This window comes from Pseudorca crassidens, chromosome 8 (assembly GCF_039906515.1).
Source record: "Pseudorca crassidens isolate mPseCra1 chromosome 8, mPseCra1.hap1, whole genome shotgun sequence".
In the NCBI taxonomy this organism is placed as follows: domain Eukaryota; kingdom Metazoa; phylum Chordata; class Mammalia; order Artiodactyla; family Delphinidae; genus Pseudorca; species Pseudorca crassidens.
In genome coordinates this window covers 106,068,381-106,090,707 of record NC_090303.1, presented here as the reverse complement: position 1 = coordinate 106,090,707, position 22,327 = coordinate 106,068,381, and the positions used below count along the sequence as shown (strand labels likewise).

The 22,327-nt window shown below is 54.0% G+C and overlaps 1 protein-coding gene across 2 annotated transcripts in view; it reads left to right on the top strand.

The window, feature by feature from the left end:
• The window catches only part of PTPRN2 (protein tyrosine phosphatase receptor type N2), a 690,682-nt gene that overhangs the window by 574,075 nt on the left and 94,280 nt on the right, over window positions 1-22,327 (top strand). For both annotated transcript variants that reach the window (XM_067747597.1, XM_067747596.1), the window contains one exon: window positions 5,319-5,531. In XM_067747597.1, the coding sequence (XP_067603698.1) occupies window positions 5,319-5,531 (213 nt within the window). The remainder of the gene's footprint in view (window positions 1-5,318; window positions 5,532-22,327) is intronic.

Genomic DNA, 22,327 nt, shown 5'->3' with positions numbered 1-22,327 from the left:
TTTTTCCCACTTTCAACATAAATATCGTAAATCTTCCCTGACACCTGAAAACAGAGTATTTCCCCCAAACTGATCTTCTAGGAGTGCTTAAAGATGCAAACAGACAATTTATAATCTTCTGTGTATTTACTTTTACGCCTATGCCTGAACAATACCTCATAAATAGACGATTTTAAAACAGCGTATCCCTACTTTATTTTCATTGAGGTTTATATTTAAGAATAATTGTTTCTTGGAGATTGTTTTCTTTTGCCCATATAAGCTTTTTTTTTTTTTTTTTTTTGGCTACTTGAATGGCAGATTTGCAAGTACAATTTCATCTGCACAAACGAACAATAGCCTTCAGCTGCACAAAGGATTCCTCCCACCCTGAATTCAGACCGCAATGCCTCTTGCTCTGATAATAGCTTCTGAAAAGATTTTGTAATGCAGAGAATTAATACATGATTATTTCCGCCTGACTTCTCTCATTTATTAGAATTCTGTGGCCAGTTCCAAATTAAAAATAGTTCAGTTAACAGCTTTAAAAAAATACTTTTAAAATATTTTAAGACACCCCCCCCCAATATTTTTAAGTTTGGTCATTCCTGTGGCCTGAAAGCTGTTAAAATTTTTGATCGGCTTTAAAGTGATAGTTACTATATCTTAGTAAATATATCTTAGTAAACTTAGCGTGAAATTTCCAAATAATTCTAAGATGGTTCATCTGGGAAACCAAAGACAGACTTGTTTTTAACCATTCATTAGTCTCTGAAATTAATTTCTAAATTTTACAGAGAAAAAGATCTTTACAATTATAGGAACATAAAAGTGCAGAGGAACACGGGATACGGCTGGGTTTGCAAATCAGATTCTTTAGAAATGATGCAAATGAAAACATCCACAATATTAGAAGTTTAGTATCAATGAAATTGCTGCATGCCTGTGCCCGTAAGTTTTTGGGTACAAGTGCGTTTTAAAATTGAAGCCAGTGATTTCGATAATGAATTGCTCTTGCTAACTGGTTGCGTAGCACAGCCTTGGGAAAATGCTACATTTTTCTACCCGTCAACAAATATTTTTTACCATGAAGTTATATATTGGTGTGGCTGCCTCACAATCGAGTTTGGGTATACAATGTTCTTTTTTCTTCTTTCTTCTTTTATTTTAGGCTTACCACGTGGACAGCTTAAAAAAAAAGTTTTGAAGGTATTTTGCCATAAATGGCAAAGAAGATGAAGGAAGCCCCAGGCACCTTCACTTATAAGCACAGATCAAAATAGTTTAAATAGGTCAGGACAATGTCTGCAGATTCTAAGAGCAATTCCACTGATTGCCTCTGTGGTCACATATGCATTTCAAATCACAGCTTTTGCAATATTTTATATTCTAAGTTCAAGGAGCTGCAGGTGGAGATGGTTGAGTGGAAGAAATATGCAATGTGCTTCAGTTTACTCTCGGTGCCTCTAACCTGATATAAAGTTGACTTACTCTTCCTGGTTCTTATAAAAAATCATACTTTTCCTGCTTCTGCAACTTAGTATTAAGTGCTTGTATATGTGTTGCCTGCACCCTGGGGTACACAGACACCCCGTGCTCCCTGTGTGACCAGGCTGCTTGGGACGGCTGCTTCCTCCACCTTCCCCCTCACCCCTCCCCTGCTCCAAACTTTCCGGGGGGTGGGAGCTGCCACTGTACAGAAGGAGGCGGCCTGACTGTAAATGTCAAAGTCATAAATATTTAAACATTATTTTCTTTCAATTTCAAGTCAAGACTGACAAGATGCCTCTAATTAGTGGAGGGCTCTGGGCAGGGCTCAGCGCCAGGACAAGACTGCAGGAAAGCGCATGTAGTTACAGCCCCTCGGCCTGGGGGAGCAGGACCCAGGCCACTCCTGGGCAGGACAGAGGGTCGGACTCGCTTTTAAGCAAAGGCACCCGCTGCTTTCTCTTAAATCTCCTGGTTAGCAGGGGTCCCTTAAGACTTTTTTTAACTCTACAATAAAGAAAGGCTATACAATAATCATAGTTATTTAAACTCAATCACTGTGCCGAGGACGGAGTTCACGCTCTTTAATTTTTTAAAAAAAGTGTAAATTTTTATTTCTTCCGGGATTCCTCAGTCCTGACTTGCAGCCAAGCGTTTTTCCTCCCCGCGTGACCCTCCCGACAGCACTAGGTAGGACGTTGGAGTCATTGAGGGCGCCCCAAGGAAGAGCGACTTTTCGGGCTCCAACCGAGGTGCCCAGGGGCCAGCGAGAGGCAGGATTCCCAGCCGGGCCCTAAGATCCTGCGGCCGCAGCGTCGCAGTGGCCCAAACCGGCGCATCCCTCTCTGTCCCCAACAGGCTTCCTTCCTCTCCTGGTCAGATCCCTCCTCCCCGACCACGCCCGCCGTCCAGGCCCCTCCTTGACCCGGTGCTCGCCCTCCCCAGCCTCACCAGACCCCTCTCCTGGATGCGAGAGGACCACTGCCACCCCTTCCCTGCGGGGCAGCTCCGGCCCAGGCGGCGGGGAGCTGGACGGGACCGTAGAAAGTGGGACTCAGTGGACGTGGAGTCCCGTCCTCTTCCCCGGGAGCACCTGGGACCCAGCGGGGGCTGCGCAGCTGGCCGGAGACAGAGCGGGGCCCAGGGAGGAGGGACCCGGGCAGTCACTCTCCTTGACATTTTTCTTTGACCTCTGAGTAAACTCCAAGCGCTGCGTGAGGGGAGGCCGGGCAGGCCCCTTTCCGCTTCCCCGGCCGAGAGCGCAGCCTACGGGTCACGGTGACCGTCGGTTTCCGGCAAAAAGGGCCGAGCCGGCCGGGCGGCGACACTTAGGGCTGCCCGGCCTCCCTCCCGGGGGAGCGCCCCGCCGGGGTCTCTCCTGCCGCCCCAGACCCGGGCCAGGGTAAAGTGCAGGCGCCGCTGCCGGCCTCCTTAGAGGGCCTCTGCGCGTTCACGGCCTCCCGCCTGGAACCGAGCGACAACCGGGCTACGCTTGTGCCTCTTACCCAGCGAGACCCCGCGCCTGGGCCGGACCCTGTTCAGGTCCTCAGTCCTCCGCGCGCTGGCGACCGCCCGTCGGCTGCGCACTGAGGTGGTGGCCACCCACCGAGGCGCTGCGCGTCCCCTCGGAGCCAGGCTGGTCACCGCGCGCGTGTGCGCTTCACGTCGCGGGGCAGAAGGGTTCGGGAAGTCCCCGTACCCGGGCGCGGTCAGCCACGTGGGCGCGCGGGGTCCCCCCGACGCCTGGACTGGCTCCCCTGGGGGGGGGCGGGGCGGGGGCCGCCGGTCGCCTGCGCCGGGGCGGAGTGGGGGATGCAGTGACGGCTGGGGGCGCCGAGCGGGGTCTAGCGGTACGCCCCCTCCGCCGGCCGCGCGCCCTCCTTTGTTGTCCCCGCTCGTCTGCGGAGGCTCGGAGCCGGCCTCTCCCGGGAGCGGAGGAGCGCTAGTGGGGGGAGGGGCGCATCGGCGGGGTGGGAACCCGGGCGGCTGGAGCCTCGCCGGCCTCTCAGGGGAGCGTCCCGGGCCGGAGGGCTTGGAGAGGGGCGCGCTCTTCTTGAACCGGCCGCGGGAGGACGGGCGTGAACCAGCGGCACCGCGCGGGGGCCGAGGAGCCGGGCACGTGGGTGTCGGGCCCCCTCCCAGTCCGCCCGCGTCTCCGGCACCGCGGCCGGGTCCCTCCGGTTTATTTCTGCGGTTCGGCCTGTCGCCGCGCGGGGCGGGGACACGGTGCCGGGGGGGAAGCGGGGCCTGCGGGGCTGGCAGCCGGCAGCCCTCCGGGTGACTTCTTTCTGGGCCGGGGAGGGAGGGGCGAGGGGAGGGGTGAGAGAGGATGGGGAGGGGTCTTCCGCCCGCCTCTCCCTCCAGGCCGAGGGCCGCGCGCACCGGCCGCACTGGCCGGGGGGCCCCCGCGCCCCGCTCGCCCCACCGCCCGGGCGTCCCGGCTCCCTCCCCCGACCCCCCCCCCCGTCCGCGTCTCCCCCTAGCGTCCCCGCGCCTCCGTCCCTCCCGCCGCTGGCGGACCTTCTGTCCTCCTCGGAGCCTCGCATCCAGGCAAGAAAATCCGGCGTCTTTTCTCATTTCACCCGCGTTTCCATTAACCCAGTCCTGGCACCAGCTAATCCGCGGCACCGAAGGCAAAAGGAGGCTAATTAATGACCAGCTTTTCCAGTCAGGACCGGCGATAATTGCTTTGGTGGCCTTTATGATTACAAGATAAAAATGGCCCGGCCTGACATAAGAGGCCCTGTGTACACTCGGAGACAGGAGGAAATGAAGAGTTGGGAGGCTGAATACGGAGCAGAAAATTACTAATAGAAGAGAGATAATGAATAGGCCGGCCAGGCATTCATGGGGAAAAATCCATTTTGTTACCACGCGAAATTAGGTGGTGGAAAGGAGTTTGCTAATTGTTCTCATCTTGTAGCAACCAGGACTGGGGCGGGGGCGTGCATTTCTATTCATTCCCCGAGTAATTGCGGAAGGGTGTGCTGGCCGAGTCTCCATCGTCCCCTGGCGTTTTAATTGTTGCTGATATTCCTTATAATGAAGCTAATGAGGGCGCGCACTGTGCAACTTTGTGTGCATGGAGACTCGTGCAACGCGCCGAAAGGATGTTCTTACCCACCCCCATCCCGCCCCCCGAAGCAGGAGAACCCGACGGACCTGGGCTCCCTTACCTTTCACCCGCCGAGAAGTGAACTCCTGGACCATAGTGCGCCCCTGTCTCGCAGCTCCTTTCAAGGAAAAGTGCCGAGGTGCGAAGTGCGGGGTCTGTGCGGGGTGTAGACGCGGCCCAGGTCCGAGGTCTGGACGAGGGGACGAGGGGACGTGCCTTGGAAGGCGAGCGGAGGGGCTTCCGGGATGGCAACTCCCTGCAATATGTGCAAGAATGTTAGCCTGACGCTTCACAGAAGCAGGCTCAGTGGTTGGACTTCTGCTGGTACCCTTACGCACAGCAGGAGCTAGGCACCCCCATCCGGTCTATCCACCCCAGCCCCACCGTTTGTGAGGCATCCGCTCCCCGCGTACCTCTTGAGAAGGGGCGAAGGCTTTATTTTACTTAAGGCAGTGCATGAGCTGCCGAATACTTTATACCTTTAAGTTTGAAAAACGGCGGCCGTTAAGGAAACAAAGGTGGCGCCTGTAATGACGTTCCTTGTGAAAACATTGCCGTCTGCGGCGCGCTGTGTTGAAATGGCTGTAGCTTCCGGTCCGAGGGCCGCTTTCCTGGGTGCCCTCCCGTTGTCTCAGTGCCAGCCCAGAGCTTTACGTTTTAGGTTGCGTTTGGAAGGGCTGGTTTTCAGGACTCATGATTCACTGGGTAGTAACCTGCCCCCTCTCCTATTCTGCAGAAAAGCAAACCCAAGCTTCTGCCTCACCAGGCAGAACGAGAGGACTCGACCAAGTTCATCGTGCTCACTCTGGTCTCCGTCGTCGCCATCGTGGCGGTCCTGCTGGCGTCCAGCGTCATCTACTGCCTACGACACAGCTCTCAGTACAGGCTGAAGGAGAAGCTCTCGGGACCTGGGGGCGACCCGGACCCTGATGCCACCAACGCCTACCAGGTAAGAAGAGACTTTTCTAAGTGCTGTTTCAGTTCCATTCACCACTGGAATGGACGGATTGTTTAAGTCGTCTTTGGCCCCTCCCCCATTCCCAGCAGTTGTTCATTTATTCATAGTTTGGGTTCTTGTGTGATGACGATTTGAAACTTCTCATTAGCATTCACGTAAATAGCTTGAAACCCTAGTTTTCCTGCTCTAAATTAATCTTATGCTGTTCTGGGATGGTCTCATGTTAGCTGTGAAAGCGGGCTGCTAATTAGAAATGTGGAAAAAGTATAATACATGAATTATGTATTATCTGTTATCTTCCTTAGTTTGGCCACTATTAATAAAAAATGCCGGAGTTGCAAGATAAATTGGTTGTGTAGATGTATGAAGGTGTCTCTTAAATCATCGGCTTCCTCAGGATCTCATGTGAAAAGATCCTCTGACCTGATCTGTTGCCACCTTCGCTGTTATTTGGATAAAGTGGCATCTAAGGCCGATAGATGGAAAGTAAACCAAGGATGTCTTCAGGAGAGCAGTGGTGGAGCCATGCACTGGTGATGCAGAAACGGTCCAGACACACCTGGAAAAAAATTGGAACCAATGAGACTGAGGGGAGGAGGTTCAGACGAAACTGGACATAAAAAAAAAATTCACAGAATGTTTGGGAGTTCCGTAGCACGCACTCCAGATTTAATAATGTTCGTAATGAAAACACATCTTCACGCAAGCCCAGAATATATACCAGTCAGGGCACTTGATTTCTTCTAACATAAAATATAACGCAACTCCAAGTATATTTTCCCGTTTGGGAAGGTAATTTACTTAATCATCGTTTCCTGAAGTTCAATAGATACATTTTGTAAAGCGTTTCTCCCATTGGAGTAGAGTCTTTGCTTTCTGAAGTCACATGACTGTGACATGGAATGTGTCATGTAAATAATGCATCCTGCTTTACAGTCACGGCTGTAAATGTTATCATTCTGTCATCACAGTTGCACTGCTGGGGAGCGGCTCAAGCTCTGTCTAGAACACCGCCCCCCCCCCCCAGGAGCTTGTCTGAGAGCCGCCCTGACCCTGTCTCACATAAGGTGCTGGGATGAACTGATAAAATCGCTCTGCTTAAGAGAGACCAGAAAGTGCTATTTTCCCTACTTCAAAACTCTCGGTGGTGTTGTTGAATGAAGAAAACCTCTGGTTTTCTGGAGGGGGTCAGAAGCCTGGTCAGTACGATCTTTTCTTATAAAGAAACAGCAACTTCAAATGTGTGGGAGATGGCATTTCAGGGGCTAGCTTTGCTTCAAAGCAAAAGAAAAAGCACATTTGAAGAAGCAGCCTGGGGAAAAATGTCACACAAACTAGTAAGAATGTATCCAGAAATTCTATTGAGCAGAACCAGTGTAGGCGTTTGGGTCTCTTCTGGGCCAAGCCTGTGCGGGACATAAATAAATTATCACACTAGTTCTGTTAGGTGTGTGAGAGATGGCAGATCGTACGGGCGGAGGTTTGTAGAAAGCACGGCATCCTTTGATATGCTTTGAAATTTGAATATAAAATATTGATAGAATGGAAAGGTTGGACTTGCATGCAGAAGTGACTAATTCTGACAAAAGTGCAGGTTGCAAATGCACACTTAGGACTGAGTTTGTGATAATTAACAGAAAAAAAAGCTTCCCAGTGACAGCTCTAATTAATAGTATCTGTAATTAAAATCATGCCCTTCCAGCAGGAAAATTGTTTGAATTTCTTGGAGTGACCTTTATGTGGTTCTCCTGGGGGCATGGTGGTTAAGTTGATATTGATTTTATAATGAGCTCTGGTTTGTTTAATAAGAATCTGTAATCCAGACAATAAATGAAATGTGTGCTTTTCTTCAATCCAGATTAATAATAATAATAAAAAAAAAAGGTAGGGGGGAGAACACAGAAAAAAACTTTTCCTTTAAAAATAGGATCTAGGAAAATTTGGAAATGAAATTATTGTAAAGATTTTCTGGTGGGCTTAGTTTTGAAATTACTACAGGGCACCCTTGTGGGAACTACTTTGATTAAATGTGGAGGTTTGCCCCCTCAAAGTGGCCTGTTTACCGGTGAGAACATGCTGGCACTAGGCTGTTGTGTTGTTTTGATTTGTTTTTAGCAGAACACACTCGGGGATAAGGGTGCCATGATTTTTAGCTCTCCATTTAGCTGAGTCATGGATTAAGGACTTGTAAGAGTGTAGTTACGCGTCGAAGATCGTACATTTGTGAACGAAGCAGGTATTCGTTCATTCATGTATCCATACTTTCTTAGGTTTTTCTGTAACTGCCATGGAGACCCCCTTCAAGTGTAAAAACCTGTCTGAAAAGTTTTTTGAAGTATTTCAAGCACAAAACAGTAATTTTAGGACAGCATCTTGTTGCTTCCACGCTTCGTTTTCAAATCATTGAACTTCTGCACTTTGCTGATTCTACAATGCAGGTGAGGTTATGGATAACCTCAGTGTAATTCTCATCATGGAGTTACAAGGAAAATTGAACAATTTAATATTGTGCTTTCTTTCATGGGGACATGATGGAAATATTCAATTCATCTTATAAAGTTTCTGAAGGAGAAAAAGAGTATTGTGTAAGTATAGAAGCAAGTGAACGGTGGAATGGTAGGTGGCAGTGTCATAGGTTTTACCGATACTGGCATATGAGGTCACCCTTTAAACGAAAGACCTGAGTGTTCCCATGCAGGAAGGATGCAGGGCACAGGCCTTGGGAGAGAGGGGAGGGGAGGGGAGGGGCTGGTGGTCTGGAGGAGGGACTGGGTGTGTGATTCCTTCTTCCCAGAGAGCCAGAGAGGCCACGTGTCCTAATTAAACTGCACAGCAGTAGTGTCGTTGCCAGATTCTTCTAGTGGGAAGGCCCTCGTGTGGTTGGCCCTTCAGGAAGCTCTGGTCTGCGTCTTCCAGTATCCATCCCCTGCGGTCCCCGGTGGTCCGTGCCATGCCCCTGCATGCGCGTAATCCGTGGTTTGGGGTTTGAGGTTCCAGCGGACTCGTGGAGGGTTCCTGAAAAATCAGTGGGCTTTTCATAAATTGTTTCCAAACAGTGAGTAGTTTGCATTATTAGCTTCGAATGCAAACACGTTTAAACATTTTTTTTTTCTCTTCTCCCTTAAAATAGAGCTATCTCATAGACAGAGTCAGCATGTTAAAGGTTCTTAGTTAGTTTACACGCGTAAGTGTGTGATATTTTTGTTTGCTTTACCTATTGGAAAATCACATCTTTCTTAATAAACTCTTATTTTAACACTTAACAAGGTATCAATTTCACCAGGTAATCTATCAAAGTTTAATTTGCTCAAACTTGAAAGATTTGGGTATGCTAACTTGTAGAAGAGCTGAAAGCCATCTTTAAAGGTCATGTTTTAATGGAATTCCGCTGCCAAACTTTTCCCCTTTGTTTTAGTAAATGTTATTTTTGTCCTCTACATAGAGCAACATAATGTATTTGGATTACGTCTGTATTTCCTGATCTGAAAAGCCAATCTCTTTACTTTTATTCCTGTTTTCCCCCAATTGGCATGTCACGTGACCCGTATGTTGTCCGCACACGTGAGTGTGTATTTACACACGCGCGCTCCCCAAGGGCATCCGGCGGGCTTGTGAGGCGAGGCTACCAGCACATTCTGTGTTCTGTCACGTCGCTGTCCTACTTCTGTGCACGGGGATTGGGTAACACTGCGCAGAAACAAGCTGTTGGATGACTAGACGGCGTCCCCGCCTTTCTCTCCCCGAGTCTCTTTGAATGTTGAGTCCGTGTCTCTGAGGCTTTGATCCTCCCAGAGCAGCAGCCACTCCCCTTCCCCGCGCGGGGGCACAGCCTCCCGCGGAATTGCCGGCGAGGCCTCTTTGATGGTTCCTCTCCCAATGCCCGCAGGCTCCCTGGGTACCTGGGGGCCTTTGGAAGCGGACCCAGAGGAGAGGAGAGGAAGCGGTCGGGAGGCGCCCTGCAGAGAGCCGCCCGGGGCCCAGCCCACTAGCTCCAGACTCTTCGGGAGACGACGGCCACGGTCCCCTCACCCCGACTCGGGCTGACGCACCTGGGAGCCCAGAGGCCCCCGTCCTCGCGCCTGAGAGCAAGGAGAGCCGGGCTGTCAAAGAGAGGGCAGGTCCCACGTAGGCTGTTCTCCTTGCCTTTGATTCAGGGGCCCTTCTAGGTGAATCTCCCCTGCTGGGTGTAGCACTTGGCACAGAAGCGTTTCCCAGTTGAGGTGGAAAACGGTGAACTCCTGGGGTATACTTGACCCACCACCAGTTTCCACCATAGCCCTTCCCACTTCAGTCAGCCGTGCATCTTACGGTGCCCTGGCCTGGCTTTATGTTTAGATTCTCAGGTCAAAATACTTCTGTGTGCAGATTTCCAATAAGCAAAATGTGTCCTGCTTCAAACATGGAAGGGTGCCCTGAAATGCTATGAAAGAACAGTTCTTTCTGTGATGACCCAGTCGAGCCTGACAACTGGAACCTTTCAGGTTTTGCCTTTGCAGAAGTAGCTGGCGGTACCAACGTCCACAGGCAGAATTCACTCGAAACTTTCCCAGTTCTGATCGGTTTTGCAAGGGGGCGTATTGTCGGGTAGGAGCCCGGCTGCTGAAGACGAGGCCCGGGGCCTTCCTGCCTCCACAGCCCCCAGACAGGCCCGGGCTCCCCGTACTTTAAGTCACGCCATGCTCGTCAAGGCAGCCTTGTGAGAACCCAAGGAAAACTTGCTCACTTTTGGGGTGATGAGAGCAAAGGGACCTGTCCGCCTCGAGCGTTTCCGGGACCTGCTTTTCGTCTGTGTGTTCAGTGTCAGGGGATCAGGGCCAGGGCCGACAAGCTGTTCTGCAAACTCAGTGAAACCTTCCGGATCCCTTTCTACTCTGGGTCTGAACGTGTTTCTGGAAGACCTGAATGTGTAGCGTGTTTTGCTCATACATCTTAAATTTTCCAACATGTGGTTTCCAAAAGCAGCAACTCCATGCTCGTTCTCTGGTTTCCGTGCAACGCGCTCCTCAAAAGTAGCCCCTGAGATTTGCAGACAGATCTTCTAGGAGAGGCTGAGGTCTGGAAAGATTGCCAAAGAAATAGCTAAACATGTAAAGAAAACATGTTGCCGTCCTAACATAGCAGCCACTTCCCTGATCAGACATTGATAATTAGATCAGACTTAATTGAAAATAACAGACCCCTCGGTGAGATATGTTGAAAATAAAGGACTGGAGCCTCTAATACGAAGATTTCTGAGGCCTGGGTTCTGCGGCTTCTTCTGGATCCTGCATTACTTATTCTGGTCTGTCTTCATTTTCCTGGTGTGTCAGCAGATCTGGATTTTACTCAAATAAGTGTTTCTCAAGGCTGGCCAGGAAGTTACGTCTGGGAAGCGGGGGCAGCAGGGGGGCTTATCCTCCCTCCTCTGTGTCCGGCGACCTTTCCCAGGTCCTCCCGTTTTGTTCTGTCACAGCCAAGGGGAGAAAGTGTGTCCGAGAGGGAGGTCTGGCTCTCACCGGCTGCTAGGTGGGGGACAGTTTGGGGGGTGACGAGGGGAGGGGCATCCTTTTAATCGACTCCAATACGGGGAAGGTTCTAGTCTGCCTTACCCACTCGCTGTCAGAATCAGAGCACCCCTCCGCCTTGCAGAAGCCAGAGGAGCAGCCCAGATGGTGACCCGGGCCCGGGAAGACCCCCTGAGAGTCCCTGCCCTCCGCCCCCAGCTACAGGCTCCCTCCAAGCGATGCCCACGGACGTGCTTCGAAAGCCGCCTGTGGCCACTGGTCCACACCGCGTGGCCGCTCCGGGCAAGCAGGGCTCGTTGTACGCGTGGAGGAGTGGCCTGGGGTAGGCCGTGACCCCTCCCCCGCCCCCGGATCTGACGGCCCCGCCTTCCTCCTCGTGGGGGGAGACTTAGGAAGAGTCGGCAGTGTTCGTCTGCTCTGCTGATGATTTCATTTGCTGTAAACCCACGTGAAGCCCTGGTAAGCAGCACGTCCCAGAGTGACCAGGAGGCAGCTGGCACGGCGTGGGCATCAGCTGGCACGGCGTGGGCATCAAACACTGCAGGGTCACGGGGAGGAGCGCAAAGCCCGCCGGCGGGTGGAGAAGGCATGGGGGCCCGCAAAGATGGCCCCCTGGTTGCATGGGGGGCGTGCCGGGCAGGAGGATGAGCTCAGACCCGGTGTCCTCGTGGCTGTGGCTGTGGACCCAGTAAGGGTGGACCTGTGGAGCAGGGCCTGGAGGCAGGGAAGCTGGGCGGGGCCGCAGGGACAGTGCGGGGCGGGTCTTCCGAGTCTCTTTCCCTTTTGCTACACTTTCCATTTTTTAAATTTCTTTCTCTCCCAATATTTAAGTTCGTTCAAGCCCGTGCTCCCCCCGCCGTGACATCGGCTGAAACTTGGGCCGAGCCCTCCTCTGAGCCCAGCTCTCCTCACCACAGGATGGGAAGGAAGGGGCTTTGCACTCTTCACTGGGCTCCTGAGGGTCAGAGAAGGTCGTGGAGGGGCCAGTGCATCTCACGTCTAAGTTCTGTTTAAGGGGCCTCTGTTCGTGGTGACAGTGGCTCTCAGGAGCGCCTGTCGGTGGGTGTGGGATTCGTCTCAGCTGCTCGGCTCTGGGCCCAGCCCTCCCAGCCCAAGTGTGCACTTATGACCTCCTCGCCTTTGCATGGGCTGCTTTCTCTCCATCAGGCCCTGGTCCAGAGATGCAGGCGCGTTTTCTAAACGAAAACTTGGCACATACAGTCTGCAACGAAAGCAGTGTACCTCTAGGGAAAACCGGAGAGAAACCTGGAGATCTGGACTGTTCCAGGAAATCCAGTCATCGTGGGGAAGGCCAGGTGTGGAGACAGTGTTCCAGGGACTCTGTGGAGCACTTCTCCCCCGTCTGTCCAGGACCAGAGATCAGTCAAGTCATCAGTCCACTGTCTGGAGGGGAAGGTGGACCCGGGGTGCGAATTTGGGTCTAGGCCACCCTCAGTCAGAAGGAGCCCCCGCTCCCCGCCCCCCAGGCCTGCCCTAGTACGAGTGTCGCCCCTGCCCGGTTGAGGGGCACAGCTTGGGCATCCCTTGGTGGGGGAGGTAGCCTGTGTGCAGCCAGGTGTCCCTGGAGACCTGCTGCCGTCGGATTCTCGCAGAGGGTGCTGAGCCATCCTGAAAGGTGGGCGTTGGGAGGAGAAGCCTGAAACAGTAAAGGGAAGTGTGAGAAATGGATTAAACGGGGACTTAGACCAAAATGGTAGGAGGGTGGGGAAGGAATTCTAGAAGGCAGGTAATCAGAGACCGAGGGTCACTGTAAGTGGGCAAGACGGTTGTCCGCGAAGTTACACAGGCCCGGAAGACCCGTCTCCCCTTCTGAGGGCTTGTCTCCCAACTTCTTTAGCTTCTGCTCACCCGTTTCCCCCGGGACGGCGTTTGTCCCCAGGAAGAGGTGAGGGCAGCTCCCCAGAGGCCTCTTCAACCAGAGCCCAGCTCTCTGCAGGCGGCGTCTGCAGACCACGGCCCGGGGCAGGCCGCTGACAGCAGAAGCCCACAGACCTGCCCGGTGCCTGCTCCCGGAGGCTGGCCCAAGGGCACTCCACTCTCACGCACCCCCGATGGGCACCATCCACTCTCAGGCGGACTTGATGGGTACCAGGGGACGTCTCTGTGCCGCGTAGCATCACCTGCAGTGAAATGCACTAGCCTGTCAAAACTGGCCAAGCCCAGCTCCTAGCACAGCACGGACCTGGCGTAAGAGAGGCTGAGAGATTACAGAAGGCGGTCAGAGGGGGAACGACGGCTCGGACCTTCAGGGGCAACAGGAGTCGCGGATGTCGAGGACAGCAGGGTTCAGAAAGAGCAGGTGCACAGCCCGGCCCAGGAGCCTCGGGCGGCGACAGCAGTTTCCGGGCGTCAGAGGAGGAACGTTTAGCGACCTGGGGGGGGAGGACAACTCCAGCATGAGCCCCCGATGCAGGCCGTCTCTCCCACCCAGGGGTAGACTGGATGTCAGCGTCACTTTCTCCCGAGGCCCCTTTGGTTTGGAGTCTCTGTGCCTCAGCCCCGGGACTGCCCCTCCCTTCTCCCCACCCCTGGCCGGCAGCTGCCCCGGCCTGGGTGTGGCCCCAAGAGCCTGCGTCTGTGTCTGCAGCCCTGTTGGCGTGCGGGTCACCCTTGAGGAATGAACACCTCAGAGAGCCTTGGGGAGGCTGCGTGGCTGAACTTCGAACTCTTCCAGAAAGTGTCTTTTGCAGAATTTATTTCTTCCAATGATAGAGTCACAGTTTCTGAAACAATAGGGGCAGAAGAGAACTTTATTTCCCGTTGGAGTTTACAGGCAGGACCAGTTCACACTGGGTTAGGCGTGTGCTTGAGACAAGCAGCTCTGTGATGGGCCCCAGCGAGCCTGGGGTGGTCAGGGAGGGCTTCCCAGAGAAGGTGAGCGAGGGACTCAGACGGAGAGAAATGGAGGCGGGGGTGCCTGGGAGAGGATGGAGCAAAGCCAGAAGGCTGGGCAACAAACAGACGTCTTCTTGGAGCTGAAGCCTGTGTTGAGGAGAGAGAGGCGATGGGGAAGCTTGAGCCCAGATCTGAGAGGGTCACGGACGAATGGAATAGAGGGAATTTCAGGAACCAGGCAGGGTTTGTCTGTGCTGCACGTGGGTCTGTGCAGCGGTCAGTGACTTTTTCAGGAACATCATAGTAACGGCGTCTGTGACGTTAGAGAAGCTGTGTAACAGTGTTTCTCTTCTTCACCTGATTAACTGTTCATAAACTTTGTTGCTCAAAATATTTAAAGTCTCCCCTGGGGTTTTCTGCTTTGGAAGACTTGCTGATAATTAAAAATGGAATCTTGGTAGGTTATTTCTTTATTAGCAAGGGCAAGATTTTCATAAAGGTGATTTCCGATTAGGGAGGTGACAGTTGTGAAAAGGTATTCTCTTAAGATTTCTGAATGTAAAAGATACTGCAACCAGCAAAATGAGGTGTCTGGGTACGTTTGTGTGTGTCTGTGCTTGTGATTATTTGGCAAGTAGGAAAAGGAAGATTCACACGTGATTATATCAGGAAGGAAGTCCAGATGCTTTAACACGCACAGTCTCTAGGGTGCTTGAGGGTTAGGGACGCGAAGCACAGGTTTCAACTTGGATCGGCTTTGCGATGTTTAATCGCAAATCAGCGAGAGGAGTTTGTGTGACAGGTGCGGGGTTCTTAGCGCGCACGGGGTGTTAGTGTCAATATGTAACTAGATGCAAATCATCCAATTAAAGTTTAAAATTTTGGATTTGCTCTATAGGTAAGCATTTTATCATTTTTTTCTAAAGACAGTGAAGCAGAAGAATAACCGACAAAGGAATATTTTTTAAATTACATCTTTCATGAGCCAGCGCAACACACACTTTAACTAGAACCCAAGAGGGTCTTGAGTGGGAGGAAATCAAACGCAGATTTGTTTGTAAAACAGTCGTCAGTTGGCAGGGAGGTTACAGCTGGTTCACCTGCTTCAGGATTACCTTCCCCACCTTCAAGAAGAAAAATACCGAGTTCAGTGACCACAGATTTGAAATTGAAACGTGAGGGAGAAAACTAGGGGGAAAAAATCTCAGATTCTTTGGTCGGTTGCTTTTGAACTGCCTCTTTTCTGACCTTGGACCCCGGGTTTCCCGGACAATAACTGTGAAATGGTGCGTTTTTTCTTTTTTTTTTTTTTTGCGGTACGCGGGCCTCTCACCGCTGTGGCCTCTCCCGTTGCGGAGCACAGGCTCCGGACGCGCAGGCTCAGCGGCCACGGCTCACGGGCCCAGCCGCTCCGCGGCATGTGGGATCCTCCCGGACCGGGGCACGAACCCGCGTCCCCTGCATCGGCAGGCGGACTCGCAACCGCTGCGCCGCCAGGGAAGCCTGCCCCCCCAGCGCCCGCTCCCGCAGCCCCTGCCTCTGGAGGTGGGTTTCCCGGGCACGTCTTGCGTCTACAGATTTCACATCAACTCAAGAGAGGCAGCAAAGCAGAGCTGGTGCCCTGCACGCGACAGATGGCTCTTGTCCCCGGCCAGCAGTGCCCCGAGCGTCCACTTGCTCCTGGATCCTCTCCCAGCCTCTCCTCCTGAGCCCCAGGACACCCCCATCGCTGGTTTTACTCGAGGGCCGTCGCCGACTCGGACTTGCTGTGGCAGTTCGGCACCTGTCCCCTCTTGGTGGTAGGTGACAGATTTTGCGGGCCTTAGAGGTCAGAGCCCTCATTTCACAGCTGGGAAAACTGAGATAAAACAGACTGAAAGTGACTTGCCCACAGTCACCAGCTCATCAGCGGTGCAGCCCCCGACCCAGGCCTTCAGAGCTCTGTGCGTCGTGCTGCAGGATCGCCATTCACAGCGGCTTCACGTGGAGCACCTGGGTCCCAGAATGGTGTGCGTTTGTTTCTGAGAAGCAGAGGCAGCTGCTTCCTACTCTCCGCCCCGCCTGGGCCCTGCCCTTTGCCTTAATGAGGCAGCGGCCGCAGAATGGGGAGCTGTGAATACCTTTTGTGCTCCTGGCTGGTCCGCATCGCCCCCGGACTCTCCCTTGTGTGCTTCTGTCTCGGAACCTTTGTGCAGACCGCGGCCCACACCCTGAAAGCCCTCCACCTGCTTTATTCTCCAGAGCATCCCATCTGTCCGCCAGCCTGGACCCTACACCCTCCGCCCACCCCGCGCGGGCCCCTGCCGAGAACCCTTTCCGGTGCCTGGAATTACCCTTCACACCTGGAGGGCCTTTCGCATCAGGGGCTGAGACAGACCTGGGTTCAGAACTCGGCTTGTTCCTTACCCGGCGTGTCCTCCTGGAAGGCGAGGAAGTTTCCTGAAACGCCGGGTCGGTAGAATGAACACACCGCACCAGCAGGGACCTCTCAGTGCTCAATAAAAGCTAACTGACACGTGAATCTAAGGTATCGATATGAGAGGAGCTGGTTGGGGGAAGCGTTTAGAACTCTCGCGAAAACCATCCCCCTTGATTTCCGGCGTCCGGAAGAGCGCGGGGCACAGGGAGCGTTGAGCTCGGAAGATGTGGACCAGAGTGACGATGGTGGTGATGACAGGTGATGAGGATTCAGTATCTTTTGCGCAAGAAGAAAACTAGGAAGGTGACAAAAGTCTCTCACAGAAAACAGCTGCTAATGCTCTTAGGCCACGTCAGGCCCAGGCTGCTGTGAAGAGGCGGGCGGTTTATTTCCACCTGACTTGGTTATTTTTAATCGTCTGAATATGAAACATGAAATGAAAAGCCGGTGCACACAGGTGGGGCCGCTCCAGGCCACCTTCGCTCACAGAGGCCGAGCTGAGCCATGAGCTGTGAGGCATCTCTGACTTTGGGGACCCTGGAAGCACAGTTGTCTGGTGAGTCGTCCGCCGCAGGAGTCCAGGTGTTTACTGTTTTATTTGTCTTACGGATGGCGGCCCTGCCAGGGGGCTTGGAGCTGGACCGGAGCCCTCCTGTGAGAGCTGGGGTCTTGCGGGGGTTGTGTGTCAGACACACTCTGCCCTGGGTCTCAGATTCCAACTTTCAGCCGAAGCGTTAAAGATGGTTACGGAATCCACGGTAACTACGGGCTGGGGAGGGGGAAGATGCTCGCTGGAGTCTGTGTTTTTGTTGTCACAGCTCTTTCCCGATTTCGCCCTGAGGTTGATCGGGGGCAGAGCAGACGGAGCGTGTCTCAGGTCTGAAAGGACAGACAGGCCTTAGGTGGGGTGCGGGGGCACCTGGTCCACGGTGGGCGCGTCCCATTCGTTCTGGAGGAAGTCCGTGCACTTAGTAACGCACCTTCCAAGCCCCCTTCAGGCGACACGTCAGCTGCAGATTTCCTGACTGTGCACCCTGCACCGTAAAGCTCTGGAGAACGAGAACACGCGAGCTGCCAGCTCGGGCTCACAAATGACCTCCCAGCCCTGCCTGGTCTGAGCAGGAAGCCTCCGCCTCCGGCCGCGGGGCCTGATTCCAGCTCCGGCAGCATCTCGGCCGCTGCCCAGGCTGGGGACCTGGTCCCCTAGGGGCTGCTGGCTGCAGGTGATGCCCACCAGTGAGCGAAGCCTCCCCGATCTGTGCCGGACGCCGAGGGAGGCAGAGAACAGGAAAGTGACCGCCGTCCTCAGTTTGGGGGGTGAGAGGCCGTCCACGTGGCGATGACTGCAGAGCAGGACAGGGCCGGGAGCGAGCACGGGGTGGCTGGGAGGGGCAGATGGGGTCAGGGTCCTGGGCCTGGCTTTGTGACGGTAGACTGTTCCGGATTTAGGAGCCAGCTGAACATCACGTTCACCTCTCTCAGTTGAAATGTGTCTATAACTTTTATTCTGAGAAGACATTTACGAGATGGGAACAGTTACTCGATGTCGCCTGGTAAACACTGCTGGCCGTGGAGCTGTCCTGGGCAGTTGACTGACGCCGTGGGACCAGGCACTTAATGCAGCTGCAGTCCGGCCAGAGGAGCCTGGGTTTGCGGCCGAAGCTGTCATTAGGGTGTCGGGGTGCGGGTGAGGGTGCCTCATCCCTAGTTAAAGGTCTGAATGAGCACCGCCCCACGGAGGCTCTGGAACCCGGCTCAGCGTCCACCGTGGAGAAGTGCTTCTCCCCTGCGTGTGCACACGGGTGTGTGAGCACGTGTGAGCGTGCTGTCCCGCTGTGGAAAGGTAAACGCTATCTGGGCATCACTGAGCAGCCTGGTGGAGGTGGTGAAGAGCGTCCCAGGACGGGTGGTGGCGACCTCGTGACACACGCCAGTGACGGTGAAGACGGGCTGAGTGCCGAGCGCCCCATCCTGGGAGCAGGATCTGGGCTGGGCCGGCCTAAGGACGGCCGCCCAGTGCACCTGCTGCGGCTCTGACCTCCGGGGGCGTGTCCTCTGCTTCTTACGCAGAAATGGCCGTGTTCCCGTGGCCCCCAATCCCTTAGGAGGCGGCACCGGGACCCCAGGACCCCGGGGGGAGCCGTCCCAGGGCACAGAGTATGCGCCCGTGTTTACTCCCCAGACCAACACTGAGCAGGTGAGCTACTCGCAGTGAGAACGTTCACGTATAATCCCTCCCCTAAACCGCTTCACGTGTCCCCGGTTCTGTGCTCACAGCCACCCCGCCGGCCTCGACGGCCAGGCCGTTCCTTCCGTGTCGCACTTGCTGTGCACTCACAGCTATTGGAGGAGAGCCGGCTGATCAGACAAGGCTTTGCTTTTCTTCCTACGCTTTTTCTTGACGAGACGTTCCTGGCCCCTGACCATCCGGGATGTTTTGTCCCCTGCTTTCCCCCAGACGTTTCACTCAAGTTTAATCATATTCGGTGTAGAATTTGCTGTATTTTAAACATACCTTGTATGGGTTTTGTTTTACAAAAATAACGCCTTCTCTAAATTGAGCACAATATAAACCCCACCTGTGCCCCACCCGAGGGGACTTGCCAGGGCCCGCTTCCTGCCTTGTGGGGCGTGGACCACAGTGCTTGTATTTACTGTCACCGCCGGCGTCTGTGTGACTGCTCTCTGTCACAGCGGCTCTGTGGCCGCTATTGGCGCCCTACGAGCTGGGCTCAGGCCCCTCCCAGGGAGGCCGCTCCTTTTGAGCGTTTTCTCCATCTGGAGAGTAATTGCCCCCCCCCCCCCCCGCGCGCACACCCCCTAATGAACCCATTTCGCTTTCTCCCCGGCTTTGTGCATCCTGCCTTGGTTTTGCCCTGTTACCACTAATTACGCTCCCCAAATAACCCTAAAAACCCGGCCGCCTTTGTGTGCGCACTCAGGCCGTCCACTGCTTTGTTCCCGTTGTTCCTTGAAAGGTACAAAGAAAGAGGTTTTTCTCAAGCCTGTGGAGTCCTGTCTGTCCTTGGGCAGAATCTGGGGATGGCGAGTCTTTTCTCTCAGAGTGAGTCCCACTCTCTGCAATTTCCCCCATCAGATGAAGGTTCGAGAGATGAGACATTTGATGAGACGTTTGTTTGTCTCACACATTTGTTGTTATGTGTATGGATGGATTTCTTCTGCCGGAGTCCGAGTCAACCTACTTTGCAAATTGTGTTACAAAGAACCATAAGACACTTGGAGGCTCTGCAGACACGTCCCAGGGCCTGGGCTCCGTAGGTAACAGAGAAGCAGGCGGCTTTGCAGAAAATGATGACGGCACATCGGAACGTGCCGTGTGCTCCTGTTTTCTCAGCCCGCGTCCTCGTACCCTAAGGACTGCCTCTGAAAATGCGAAGCTCTCGGACCTGAACAGATCCTGCAGTGACTCTGCTCTGTGGACCTGCCCCCGCTCAGGGGTGGCCGGCAGGGCTGGCGTGTCCGCTGCGCTGGCTGGACCTCCGGGAAGCGCCCCCAGCGGCACCGAGATGGGCGAGTCACATTTTCTTGATGGGGGGGTCTGTGCTCCTGTCTCACCTTTCTTGACCAACGAGGCGCCATTTGGATATTTTAAGATAGCGGGGCACAGGCTTCACGCGTTTATTTTGTGACTGAGCATCTGAATTTAGGGGGACTGTGAAAATGCTGTTCTTTTCTCCTTAGAAACTTCTAACCTCTGCTTTCCCCAGGAAGGGAGGGGAGAGATTCTTCTTGCTAAAGACAGCGGTCGGTCGGCAAACTGGGTTCCCCACGGCCCTTGGTGCCGTGGAGCAGAGGGACAGCCCGAGTGGATCCGCGTCTTTTAGTTCTGGTGCCCTGGGAGCAGGACCTCACCTGGTGTCCCGACTCCCTTCCCGCACCCGGCTGCAGGCGAGGAAGCTCGGCAGGGAGGCTGCGTCCAGCAGGAGGAAGGTGTGGATGGGGGCTGCCTGCTGGCCTCACGCCCAGCGCTGTGTTAACAGCTTCACATGTTCGCTCGTGGAATCCTCCCAGCAGCCCTGTGCAGCCATCCCCACGCCACAGATTAGGAAACTGAGGCACTCAGGCAACGCGTCCAAAGTCACGCAGCTCCTGAGTGGCTGAGCCGGGATTCAGACCCGGGTGACATGGGCCCGAGTCCTTGCCTCGACCCGTGGTGCACGGCGTGGACCAGGGTCTGTCTCGGGCGGCGTTCTCTCCCACTGATGGATTTCATCTTCTCCCTGGGACTTGTTCCTAAGACGCAGGCGGCCCTAGAGCGCCTGCTTCCCAAGCGTAGAGGCCCCACCATCGTTGGTGGAACAAATGTGGGCTCAGCAGCAGAATCGCAGCATCTGCCCCTGACCGTGTGAGCGTCCTCATCGGGAGCTTGGGATGACTTGCATGTTTTCCTCAGTGATTTTTCTCCACACCTGCGACGGTCCAGCAGCTAGAAAGGCACAGCCACGCTGAGATGAGTCACCTCTGGCCCGAGGCCCCTCTTCAGAGACAGACATCCTGGAAACCGAAGCACCACGGCCCCCAAATAAGTGATTTCCCTTCTGCTGTCGGAAAACGACTTTCTTTCCATTCACACACACATCGGTTTTCTCTTTCCTGCTCAAGTGTAGGCACTGGATGAGAAAACAGACTTGGCCAAACTCCTGGTGGGAGTGGTTTGGGACCCAGGGCACCGGCTCACAGCCCGAGTGAGCGCTTGGGTGGGAGAGGCGCCCCACGTCTGCGGTGCAGCCCAGAGGGTGTCCGGCTCTGTGCTCAGCGGCTGGCGGTCTGCAGCGCTGGACGGGGGACGCCCTGAGCGAAGAGCCGTTTGAAGGGAGCCCATGGATGGCTGGCTGACCCCACGTGTAGGTCTGCCTCTTGGTCATTGGGTGTGTGAACCACTCGCTACACGAGGATGGTACTTGGCGTTTATCAACTCAAGGTCATCGAGCTAAACGCTCAGGATCATTTTTACGAAGGTAGTGCCGTCCTAGATCAGAAGCAAAGCCATTTTTTAATTAAAGGCGAGTTAGTCCGGGTCTTAAACACCTGAAAAGATTCTTCTCAATGGAGGAGCTGGAAGGTGCCGCACCTCTTTATCCAGCCAGGTAAAGACTCTTTGCCAAACTCTCCTCTGAGCTCAGGACGAGGCCCTGCGGAGGACGCGCTGCATCTGTGAAGTCGAAGGGAATTACGACTTTAGTGAACTTGCACCTTAATTAGTACCTCGATGGGCTTGGTATCATTTTGGGGTTTCCATGACCTAACCCGGGCAGTTGGTGTTCCGGGTGTGGATCCTGCCCTTGCCGCTTGCTGCCAGGATTATCAATTAGGAAGAGTTCACAACTTAAGTCTCCAGTTTCCTTCAGAGCAGGCTGTGTAGTTCATTTAGCGTCGTCAGTTACCTTTTGCTCAGATAAGGTGCCCTCCGCGGGCGATCACGGCTCTGAACTTTAAACTGCCCCCACAGGGCATTACTTCCACGAGGCTGATCCGGTTGATGGCGGTGTTTGTCACTCGATGACATGAGTGTCCTGTCCTATCGTGCGTGGCCCTTATCAGTAATAAACGCAGGCAGTAAGCTCAGGAAAGTGCTTTGACCTGATAGCAGTTCCCTGCGTGATGGGAACTTCAAATTACATTTAAAATAAATGTTTCAGCCCAGCCCGTGGCTCAAAGGGGTCAGTGGGGTCGTGCCGTCAACCTTGCCGTGTGGACTGCAGATGCCTTTTTAGGGAGAGATGATACTTTTAAGTGAAGAAGGAGGCTCACAGCGTCACCGTCTGGTCTGGGGAGGGGTGAGGCATGGAAGCAAGAGCTCCCTGGTAAACCCACGGCTGACGGCCCTCCTGAGGGGTCCAGATCTGCGGAGTGTGGGCTGAAACGTCCCCACAAAACCATAAACCTAAGGGATTTCAAAACTATCCAGTTAGTGTCCTGGCCAGACCATTACTAAGGCAGGTAGTAATGTTCTAAAAAGAAGTTCATTTTTCCTTAGAAATTTTAAA